The sequence below is a fragment of the Podospora anserina genome, chromosome 1 (genome assembly GCF_000226545.1).
Source record: "Podospora anserina S mat+ genomic DNA chromosome 1, supercontig 4".
Lineage (NCBI taxonomy): Eukaryota > Fungi > Ascomycota > Sordariomycetes > Sordariales > Podosporaceae > Podospora > Podospora anserina.
The window spans coordinates 549295-561013 of record NW_001914853.1 but is presented as its reverse complement, the minus strand read 5'-3'; the positions used below and the strand labels follow the sequence as shown (position 1 = coordinate 561013).

Below are 11719 nucleotides of genomic sequence, written 5' to 3'. Positions count from 1 at the left end.
TTTATTACAACGGGGTTTGCGGAGCTCTGCGGAGCCGCCCCAAAACACCCCCCTCCACCCCCGGCCTTTACCTTCTTCTCCACAACCACCGCCAAAACCCACCGCGCCCGGCAGACAAGGCAGATCTGTCGATCACATGCTTCTGGGCAACGGTCAAACTGTGGATTCCTCCCCAAGTTAGCAAAGGCTGCCCAGTTGATGAATATCGGTACCGGAGTGTTGGAACGGTTCCGAGATTGGGACATGGTATACACAATCTATCCGTCCCATCATACTCCTTGTGGCCCCGGGATCCATCCAGTATTGCAGCATGGAAAAAAGACAAAGGTGACAGATTCAAGAATTTTATTTTCCCCAAGTCCGAAATCTCTCCGTTACCTTGCTTTCCAGGTTCCCAAGGGGGGGCACACACCATGCTTTGGGAACCGGAGCAAATATATAATACAAAACAACATCCCCTGTCCCCCCCCCTTCCAGTCCTCTCTCTCAACCCCACAACCCTCTACTTTCGCCATCCCGGTCAGACTTTTTCATCTCCCGTACTCAATAATGGAACGCCTAATCTCCAAATGGAACAAATCCAGAAACTTTCACCACCTCCGCACACCCTTTTCCCAAACCACTTATGCCTCCATCGCAAAATTCACCTTGCTTGCTTGCTTGACCTCCGCCCATTTCCCCTCCAATGCCTTGCCTTCCTTCCTGTCCAACCCATGTCGTATATAAACCCAAATGGTCCAAAATCCAAAACAAAAAACACCAAAAAAAAAAGACAACCTAATCGACAGGTAAATGGTTCCAAAAGTGTGCGAAAAAAATGATATAGTAATGACAGGCCCGCAAAAGGGGGGTATAAGAAGAGAAATGTTCAGAAGGGTATTCGAGGAAAGAAGAAAAACAGCTGCCCAGAATAACGCCTTGCCTGTTTTCAAGCACCGTGTCCAAATCCGAGGGTTTCCAAACAAAGAAAAAGGTTTTTGTGATGTAGCGGGGGAAAAAAAAACAGTGCTGTGATATGAAGAGCGACTTGGAAAAATCACTGCGGTGGTCCTTGATGTGTACCTGGATGTTGTGTCGTCTGCCACCATGTCGTCCCCGACCCGTCGTCTACCATCGTCCCCACCATGCTACTCCAGTCGTCGTATAAATTGATCGGGTTAATCTGCGGCAGGAACTGTGGCTGGTGTTCTTGCGGCGATAGTTGCTGCTGCCGCTGCTGTAATAATTGCTGTTGCTGTTGCTGTTGTTGTTGCTGCTGTTGTTGTTGTTGTTGTTGCTGTGCAATATCACTCATACTGTGCCCCTGAATGTGCGGGTGCACATGTGTAAGCGTCAAGTCGTAAAATCCTCCAGACGTCGTAGTTTCCAGTTGAATCCCCAGCAGGTTGGGAGGTTGAGGTTCCGGCGCTGCAGTAAGAAACGGGTTGTTAATCAGCTTTTGAGAAGGTAATTGTGGTGGTTGTGGCAGCGGCTGTTGTTGCGGTGTTGGTGTGCTAAACATATGAGGCTTCGAATACGATGCATCCAGTGAAGGAGCCATGCTTCGCTGCTTCTTCAAGACATGCTGTACAGAACTACTGTCGTATGCAGGTGGTGGCCCATCAGACCCCCCCGAGGGCTGCGGCGAGGACATGTGCTTGTTTGACAAAAGTGTCTGAGCTGAAGCAGAGGACTTCAGCTTCGGGGGCTCCGAAATAGGCCGTGACGCCATGTCGGTGGGAGACATGCCGCCAGGCTGCAGTACCTCATGCCGGAATCGAATCTTCGCCTGGTCGTGGGCGAGTCGTGCAAGAAATCTCGGGTCGTCGTTACTTTCGTTAAAGAATTCGAGTAAATCCTGGAGTTTGCCGGGGCTTTCACCCTCCAGGAAGCCGGGCGCATTGCCAGTCACCTTGGCATCCCATTCCAGCATTGGCTGCTGATCGCGTGGTAAATGACCGTAGAGTGCAGCATTGAGCTCCTTCCATGCATTGCTGATCGAAGGTTGGTGAAGTAGGCCGTAGATTACGAGTGAGTGGTTCCAGTGTCCCTTGTTGCATCCATCCTCATAATGGCGGGCGACATGGTCGAAATACCGATCGCGGCTGGCAAGAAAACCTCCGCAAAATCCGCAGGCCCTGAAAACAGCACGTCAGTGGTCCGTTCTGGTCCGCTTCACTGACCAGATCGAGTGTTCAACTCTGGCCGCCATGTTGGCAGCCTTATTTGGGGGCGGGCAGCTGAGCAAGGATCGGGACAGAAATCCTGCTGCTTACCCCACCTTCAGAAACATTGAAGGCGCAGAAATAAGAAAGCAAAATGAAGGACGGAACTTACCATGCTGTTTTGCGCTGTGTGTAGCGCACCACCCGATCCGCGTGCGGGCATGTCGTGCAGCCGTGGGCGTTCTTGTGGTGCTGATTGAACGTATTGGCTCCCCAGAAGATCCGATTGCAGTTGGGACACGGATAGCGCTTATATCTCTCGTGGAACTCGTCCTCGTGTCTTTTCCAGTCAAACTTGCGCTGGAAAGCAACGTCACAAAAGGTGCACCAGTATGCGCCTTGCGGTTTGGAAGTGCCCCGGTTGTTGCTCTTTACGGGCGGCGCAGGCGGCGTGGGAAGCGGCGCAATATCCTGTCCTCCTGCTGCTTGAGACGAGACGGAGCTCATGGTGGTTGCCGTCGATAGTATGCTGGCCCTCCCGGAAGCTGATGACTGCGAGCTCGAGGTAGTCGATATCGACAGCCGTGTGCCATGATGGTAACCAAAGTTGTGCTGCATCATTTTCCCCGGAATGATTGGCTGGTTCACCTGCGACGGCAACTGTGGTGAAGGAAGCGCCTGTTGCTGCTGTAATTGTGGGTGTGGCTGTTGCTGTTGTTGCTGTTGGTGGAGCTGCTGTTGCGATTGTTGAGAGTAGCCGCCCATCTCCATCCCCACAGGCGCCACGGTGGTGGCTCCAGTCCCAGTTGATGACCCTATTCTCACGTTAACACTCGCAATCAACCGCCAACTTGGCGCGCCAACATACCATCGCCATAGTTTTCCAGAAGAGCCCGCAAAAGAGCCTCGCGGGGTAATCCACAGTCGGTCAGGGCTTGGACGTGAAGACGAGCCGCGGCCAAGGTGTCGGCGGCCGGTTCCCCAAACGGATCCATCAAGAAAGATAATCAGATGAAAAAGCTGTAGCTAAGGCAGGAATTGAAACGTAAGGAAATAACTGAGCTCAGAAGGCAAGGAAAACAATTCGAATTGAAGACGCGTAAAGGTAAACGTGGGAAGAAGAGAAGCGGCCGGTCTACCAGGCCGTCATGGCAGCTGCCAATTGCAAGATTTCGCGAAAAGGAGGAAAAAAAAGGTGATCAAGCCGACAAGGCGCGCGTGCCTGGCGGGAGACTGGAGGATATAATACGAGGAGGGGACGAGCTTCGAGCTCTTGTCTTGTGTTGATAGGAATAGGGAAATCGGATGGTGCAACTCTAACCAACAAGACAGGGACCAGGGGGGTGGAATTGGTCTGGGCGGAGGCACCGACGCATCGGGGGAGCAACAAAATGGAAGCAAGAAGGGGGAAAAAATAACACTGTGAGAACAAGCAATGGCAACCACGTCAGTCAAGCAGCAAAAAGGACACCTCGAGCAGGCATTGGGCCGCACACCTGGCAGCGAAAAAAGAGACAGACAGGACAGGGTGCGGGAGATCGTAGGGCAGGTGCTCGCCCAAGCTTCTTCAGCAAAGACAAGCCTTTCTGATTGGGGAAGCGTTTGGAGGGGCTGACCACCTGAAACGACCCCCGGAGGCAACACCGCACCATGGAAGCTGCTGGTTCTGGCGTTTCGAAACACCAAGCCTGCAGCCTGTCATCCAATCACCACGCGTGTGGGGATGTTGGCTCCCCTCGTCCATTGTTTGCCCCTCGGGCCTCGCTTCCCCTCGACGACGACACTTATTAGAAGGGGTTGCGAAGGGTTGTCCCGAGAGTCTCATATCTCTCCACACATCCATCCCATCATCACGCCCAGCATCGAGAACCTGCTGTCCCCCCTCAAGGCTCAAAGAGATTTTCATCAGACCCCAGACACCACGTGTAGGCAGGGGGGCTAAGGGGCTGTTAATGTGGGTGTAATAACGACAACGTCGCGGGCCCCTCCGGTGCCACCAAGCCTGGGCCCGATATCGTGGAAGAAGAAAAGAATGAAACTCGATCAACTTGGACCGGCCTGTGCATTGCCTTACCTCTAGACTTAAGCCACCTCCGAGCCAGCAGCTTCCTATTGCGTGTTGACTCGGACAAGCCTCTTCTCTCCGTATCAGCTGTGAGCCGTGCCCCAGCAGCGGGTGGTGTTTCGGGGGGCGAAAGACGACTGGATAACATCACCGAGCCTGCCGGGCCAGCCCAAACCTTCCACCCGGAAGGAAGCGGGGAACGGGAGAGAATGGAACCATTATTTGCGGCTCTTAGGACTCCTGGGAATGGGTATGGACGGATCCACAGCAAAGACGGGAGAGGGACAGGCGATGTCTTGTTTCTCATATTTTGTTATTAGTGTATATCGGGGTATCTTGTCGTAAGCCAAACGCTGTGCCATCCGGACATTTTGCCTTGAACGCCGCACAGCAATGACAACCGATGCTTCAAAAATCCCACACAAGTTCAACAAGTCACGTCTGGACCATCCCATTTCCGTTGTTCGGACATACTGATCTCAAGCTCAAGAGGCCTTGTGACCTATGACTTATCAGCAAAGTCACAGGTGTGCTGTTACAGCAGCTCGAAGCCTGCCTCCTCCAATTCCTTCCCGCTGGCCAACATCGGACGGCCTTGCATTGGAAAGGGCCAGAACAGAGGATTCTCCATGCTACTGGATGTATTCTCGGCGCCCGCCGGTTTGCCCTCTTGTCCCTTCCCTGTTCCGGGTGCCGTTCCGTCGCCTTCGCCCCACGTGCAGTTGAAGTCAGACTTGGCGAAGTTGGGGGCAAAAAAGTTGAGGCTGCTTGTTGATGGGCGAGTTGCTGAATCGATCATCTCTGGTTCCGCGCTCACATTCGCTTCCCCTTTAGCAACTTGTATGTCCACATTGATGTCCCACTTTTTGGCAAGAAACCGGAGAATGTTGAGAGCTTGTTCTGCAAAATGATGACATGGTGCCATCTCTGTCAGGTCAGCAATACCGCGGCTGAGCGCATCAGCAACACGGGGATCTATTTGTGCCGCTCTCTTGAGAGACTGGGTAAGATCGCCACCGGCCTCAGGGGCCCTGTTTCTCTCCTCTGACCGTGCCGCTCCAATGGCAAGATGCATGATTGACGAGGTAAGTACAAAGTAGGGAACAAATGAGGGTGTTCGTCTCAGCGTGTACAGCTGCGAGTATGAGCGCAGAAGGCCAGAAATGGCGTCTGATGCTTGGGAGCACACGTCCCGGGGAGAGACCCCCGAGCCAATGATACGAAGCCTGATCAATGGCCGGAACAGAAGTAGAATGGCAAAATGGTAGTACATGCTGCCAAACAGAACCGTATGAGCAAGAATCCAAAAGTTGACGCAAAAGACCAACAAGAAAACGTACTGGGCAAACAAGACCGCCGGGGTGAAGTTGTGGCCCAGGCGGAGAACCTCCGGTATTCGATCGTACCAGTCCAAATACTGCGTGTAAATAGCAAGCAGGTCTTTGCTGGTGAGTGGCCGCCCAGGGGAATGCATAATGTACAGGGATTGGTGAACAAGCTCACTGAGCTCGCAGAAACATTTGTAGACCGACCGTACATTCGAGGGCTGCTCACACGACCTCTCGAGCGGTGTGCCTGATGTTGAGTTTAGCCTTCCATCGGTTGTTGGTGGTCCGGGTATGGTGATCCCCTTACCATCATCTGTATAGGGAATCCACAGAGAGGCCTCAATGTCGTCTATAATCGCGGGTTTTGGCGGGAGCCGTGGAAAGCAGGAGCATTGAGGCAGAGTTCCAGTCGCCAAAGACCATGCGCTGAATGTGACGTTAGTTTTCCTAAAGGGGTGAAAAGCAAAACAACAAGTGGAAATGATTTCTTACTGGTCCAGGGCAAACGCCCCCCAGAATGTGGCTGCTTGGACAGCAGCCAGGTCGTCATCTTTGCCGTCGTCTTCCACACGATGAAGCCCCATCTCAATAGCCAGACGAATGCTCTGGCCAGCGTAATACCAACTTTCCGAGTCCCTCCCGCAGCTGGCCTCTCTGATGGACATTATTCCAAGGGCCTGGATGGTCGTTAAACTGTGGTGGTCAGTTTCCAGATGAAAAAGGCGCTGACACTCTTTGAAGAAGTGATCTCCAGATGTGTAGGGATCATCTGGGTTGGACCGAGTGTTTGGTTTGCTCGAGAATCTGCACCCAAGTGCAAGCAGCGCGTTAACAAGAATGGAGGAACAGAATCTTGGCCGGCCGTCGGTGAAATCCCGCAGAAAATGCTCCTTGCTCAGTGACGCAAAGGTGGGATATTCCCAGCAAAAGTACAGCGCCAGAAGATGCTGAACAAGGGCTGGGTCTGATGTTATGTTGGTCCATGTTGCCGTCGGGACCCGTATCCCTTCAAAATCGGGAATCAAGACGCTATCCAGTCCCCGAAATCGAGCAGGATTAGGAGGAGCAGTGCCCTGGCTTTCAATCCACGACCCTACTCGGGAGTGGTGAGACGGTCGAATTGTATCCGAAGAGCTCCAGTTCATTATGTCTGGGGCCGAATCACTGCGGGTAGTGTGGCTTTGGGTTGAAAAATGACCGCCCCAAGGACTCTGGTGGTCTTCAGGCTGAGTGCTATACGGGGCATGGCTGGACACCGGGCTAACAGCATGGTACGCGGAAGATAACGGCATGTAACCGGTCGACGGTCCAGCGGGAAACCCAGTCAGTCCGCGCGGAGGCACGCTGCCGTAACCAACGCCCGCAGAGCCCATGATGCGGCTGATGGGAGGAAGCGCGCCAGCCCCTTGCTGGGAGTGAAGACTATGCAGCCATTCGGACACGTCTTCCACACTTTGGCCATTTCGCAGCCGCTTGAGAACATCTTCCCAGTGGTCGCTTCGGGTGAGAGCCGTGAAGACCTTGTCGTTGCAGCGCTGCGCCTTCCGGAGCTGTTCTATTTCGTTTCGAAGGTTCTCCTTGGACTGTCGGACTGGGATTTCATATATACACTCCACGTCCTTCTGAGTTTTACATCGACCGCATGGTCTCTGCCCGTCGCACTAGGTGGTGACATCAACAGTCAGCTTAGGGGCCAGGACCTATAGGACGACGATTGTCAGCTGGAAGCACAAACCTTTGCACGCTTCTTGCGACATTCGGTGCAAGCATTCGGTGTCACAACCCCAAGACCTCTCCTCCTCTTGGACACGCCGGAGTGCTGAGAAGCAGGACCAACCGCCGAGACGGACGATGGAGTAGCAGCCGACGACGAACTATGGGCTGGCGCAGGGTTGGTCCCACCAGGCGTGGGCGGTGGCAGCGAGGGCCCGGGGTGGCCGCCGTCCGGGTCTTCGTCCATTGGATCCATGGCGACCGTCGTCTATGATTGTTGTCTCTCCGCCTCACGGAGCCAGCAAGGTAATATCTGGAAAAGCTACGGTAATGTGCGCCAACATGCTTAACAACAGGGAACACTAATTGTACAGATTCCGAGTGGCGGGGTCAGAGCTCTTGGACCATCGAACTGTGCAAGAGCGCGCGTCAAATGTGGACTGATGATTCCTACTCCTTCCAAGTTGCTATCGTATGGGTCGAGGGTTGTCCGGACAGGTCTGCGTCGTGAAGGAATCCCGTACGTGCTGGAACTGGACGGGCGAGAGGGAATGTGAAGACGACATGTAGGAAATGCTCATGCCGGATAGGCCAGTTGGGGCAGTTCGAAGGGCTGGGTGGCTATGGGACGCCTCGTGAGGAAAATATAGAGAAGGGGAGTCGAAAGCCAAACTCAAACGACACGCAATGCGCGCTCGGGCTTGCCTGGGGCTCCTCGCAGTGCTGCGTCTTGTATGATGGCAATTTGGGCAGCTCGACGACCGCGTCCTTAAGAAACCGGCCGGCAAAGAGCTTGGATGGATCATGGTCGAAAAACCAGAACAATTAAAGGTCCAACCTTGAAAGGCGGCCCCACACCCCAGGGAGCTAGGACCACCATCCCACAAACATGTGGGGGTGACTATATCTTATGTCAGGATCAACGTAGAGATGAAAGAGGTTTCTTGCATTATGATATCTACAGTGGCATACATGGCAATGATAGACCAATGCTGCCTCTGCATAGATTGTTTATATCCAAGTATACACCATATCCAAATTACATAGCAATTGGCACGGCGGTTACGGTAAGATATCTGGTCCAAGCAAGTCGTCCTGTTGCAGCCAGTCAGCGTCTGGAGTGACCTCAAAGCGACGCTGCATGTCAAAATGAACCGCCCCTTTTTCTTGAAAATCGGTGATTAGCTGTCTTGCTTCCGGGTTCGCTGTTACATTCCGGAAACGGAACGGGGTTCGAGAAGAGAACTGCACGCTGGAATTACTGGCTCTGAATTATTGGTAAGAACTGCGCCTCAACGTCTCAAATCTGCTCGAATAGTAAGATGTCAGATCTAGGCTTTCGATCTTGTGTGTAAGTGACGTTATGGGCAATCGTCATTTCAACGTCTATCTACCAATCGGGGTGCCAGCGAGTCCCGGCCCGCTGTGGGACCTTCAACTTGGCATCATGTCAGCTCCCAGAATGGTGGGGATTAGTACACACCCATCGACTTGAAGCTAGACTTCAAGCTTTCAGAGTGCTGGTAGAGCGGGCGCAAAAATCTGGAACTTCATAAGGACGGACATAGTCTCGACTAGGAAGCCTAGGAGGCGTGGATAGAGGCCGCATCCGGAGCCAGCATCCGAGCACAATGACTTGTCATAGAAGTGCATTGTATAAGGGACAGAATTAAATTATGTCGAATACCCCCACTAGAGCACGCCTGCTCAACGCCAACGTAACCAGCCCAACCAACCCACATACCAAGCAGACTCCGTGCTCCCAAAGTGCCTATGAAAGCAGAATAAGATGAGAACAAGAAAAGAATAAGTACATGCAGTGACACGGTCGTGGCAGCAATTGCCAGCACTTGTCAGAAACTCGATGGCGAAAATAAACAAAAGAAACCGGTGTGTTGTTCGTTCAGTAGTTCTTGCTGGGGCTCCTTTGTCTGAAACCCTTGGACGGACTTCTGTCTCTTTCTCGCTCCCTATCTCGGTACTCTTTGCTGGGACTCCTCCTCATTGACGGGGTTTGTGGCGGCATGATGGCTCTCATCATCGGGGTGCTATCGGTCTCTGTCTCTGTTTCTTCGCTGAGAAGTTGTTTCCGTACACTCTTGGGTGTCATACCCACAGGCGCCCAGAAAAAGCCATCCGACGAGACTGGAAGCATCGGAGCCATAGCTGGAGGTGACTGTAGTGGGGGCGCAGGTGCCGGTGCACGGGGATGTTGGAACGAGCCAGTGTCCCGAAGACGACCAAAGCCCATGTTGGTAGCAAGAAGGGTGGCGAGGAATATTGTAAGAAGGAAGGCCTGGTACCAACATGTTAGAGCACGTGGGCCCAGCAAAGCGAAAGCAACAGAAACTTACCCAGGTCTTGTAGGATATAACGCCAACAAACTCGTTGAGGATCTCAGCTACCTTGCGGACCGAGATATTGGTGGTTGCAATGCCGTGAGGGTCCTGTTGCATGCATATTTCCCATTGGGTGCACACCGTTTCCATATAAGGTGCGCGAGTTGCCTTGGGCGAGCAAGCATTCTGGGTGAACTGCTCTGCACATTGCCTGATCTCCTGTTGCAATGCCGCTATAGCCTTGCCAGCCTCGTGCGATAAATCTGACCGGACTTGCTTGATCATTTCGAAGACAATGATGAATGCAAGGCACATGAGAAGGATATTTGCCCCAAGTTGCAACCACCTGGACAGAATAGCTGGCGCATTGGGGTTGTCGCTCAGAGTCGCGAGGAAGTTGCTCAACCAGCCTCGTTTCTTATCCTTCTGTTTTGAACTCGTCACCAGCGCCTTGGAGCTCTCTGGAATATCGCTATCTGAGTCATCCAAGTCGTGGGCGAGGCGGGACCTCACACTGCCGACATCTTTGTCGCCGAAAAGCCTTTTCCTCTTCCTGACCTTATCACGAGCTCCAGATTTAGGGAGCTCCCCCTTTCCGGCAGTTCGATTCCGATCCAGGTTCCGGTTCCACATCAGTTTGATGGGTGAGGGGGTGGCAGCGGACTTCATCCCGATGTGTTCAATGTCTGGCGTGTCGGCTGGCAAAATCGAAGTGTCGGTCATAGCGGGACTTGATTCGGCGTCAGAAACTTCGGACATTGGTACATCCTCGAAGCGTTTCTGCGGTGTGGTGAACGCTGGATTCCGAAACGCGGGGCCTGATGGTTTGTTCTGTAGCTGCGGCGAAAAGAATGAGGCATGTGGGGGGGCCGGGTGGTCTTGTTTGAGTGGTGAGCTCTTGCGCACCGCGCTCGCGAATGGGTCATTGCTGACTTTGCTGAATCGTGAGACGGGTGTTTCAAATGAAGCTATGGGGAAAGGCGCGCGGTCAGTTGATGCCATCGTGATGACGCTGAAGGGCTTGTATAAAAAGGTGAAAATTGATGTGTTGGCATGTAGCCGGCAACGTTATTATTGTTTTGCAGGCGGGGTAGCGCGAGAGCAATGGAGGAGAACTTACAGAGGGTGAACTTTTTGGGCAGAGCTGCGAAGGGACTGGAGGGGTCAATAGCATGCTTGCGTTCTGGCTCCCAGTCCATGAGGCCTTCCGTTCCTCGATGGTCCATGGTGCAAGATGCGGTCGCAGACAAGTGAAAACTGTTGGGCAGTACAACAGACTTCGTGTTGTGATCGCATAGAGTTTCGGGGCAGCCGGTGGAGTGTGGAGAGATGGGCGGCGCACTCTTTTACAATGTTTCTTGGGACGGGAGGTAGAGAGCTTGATGGAGGATTGCTGTTGTCAGTGGCAACCAATACAAAAGGAAGCCTGCGAATGTAAATACTGGCAAATAAAGCTGGACTTTTCTGGAACGGCCCACATCAGGTCAGCCCTGGCCTGTTCCGTCTCCACCTCCAGCTGTGTCTTTCAACAGCGAAGGCTGTTCGTTATCCAGGTCCACGCCAAGGCTTACCCCCACCAATCAAAGCTCACAGTCATCTTAAAAACACACGGGCCGTCTAAAATCTTCACAATGCCAAAGTCAACAGCCTTTTTTTGAGAAGATAAATCGATATTGATCAATCTAAATAGCGCTTTACGCTATACGCACTTCTCTCCCAATTTAAACCGTCTTTGTACGTTTAAACCCGATAAAGTTACGACTTTTGGCTGTTGAAAGTGTGGCAAGTGTTTGATGACTTGCAAGTGGGGACCGTGGGCCTGGATAACGACCACCCCAGCGAAGTCCCACGGGGAAACTCCGGCCGACTTGCTGCACGGTTCCCTGCGCCTGGCACGCCTTTCATCACGTCGGCCACTCTCAAAGTTGCCTGGCTGTCGATAAACCGTGATCAGTTCGTCCACTTTTTTCCGAATCCAACCACCATCGCCAGCGTTTCCATCTTCGCCAGATCATCTATTACAAAGGCTCTTCCTGTGGTTTTTCGAAGACTTTTTTTGGTGCTTGACGCTTGCACCGAAAATTTGCCATCGCAAAAGACAAACCAACCATCGAACTTCCCTTCATTCAG

At 52.9% G+C, this 11719-nt stretch overlaps 3 protein-coding genes across 3 annotated transcripts; all 3 read right to left on the bottom strand.

Moving 5' to 3' along the window:
• Positions 1–1036: 1036 nt before the first annotated feature.
• PODANS_1_15910 (uncharacterized protein) lies at positions 1037–3139 on the bottom strand (the record flags this gene model as incomplete). Its single annotated transcript, XM_001906995.1, has 3 exons — positions 1037–2117; positions 2317–2959; positions 3013–3139. The coding sequence occupies 3 exons, from the start codon at positions 3137–3139 to the stop codon at positions 1037–1039; spliced, it is 1851 nt and encodes a 616-aa protein (XP_001907030.1).
• Positions 3140–4744: 1605 nt separating this feature from the next.
• On the bottom strand, positions 4745–7506 carry PODANS_1_15900 (uncharacterized protein; the record flags this gene model as incomplete). Its single annotated transcript, XM_001906994.1, has 4 exons — positions 4745–5483; positions 5550–5963; positions 6030–7198; positions 7273–7506. 4 exons carry the CDS (start codon positions 7504–7506, stop codon positions 4745–4747), a joined length of 2556 nt encoding a protein of 851 aa, XP_001907029.1.
• Positions 7507–9153: 1647 nt separating this feature from the next.
• On the bottom strand, positions 9154–10815 carry PODANS_1_15890 (uncharacterized protein; the record flags this gene model as incomplete). Its single annotated transcript, XM_001906993.1, has 3 exons — positions 9154–9546; positions 9605–10557; positions 10710–10815. 3 exons carry the CDS (start codon positions 10813–10815, stop codon positions 9154–9156), a joined length of 1452 nt encoding a protein of 483 aa, XP_001907028.1.
• Positions 10816–11719: the final 904 nt, after the last annotated feature.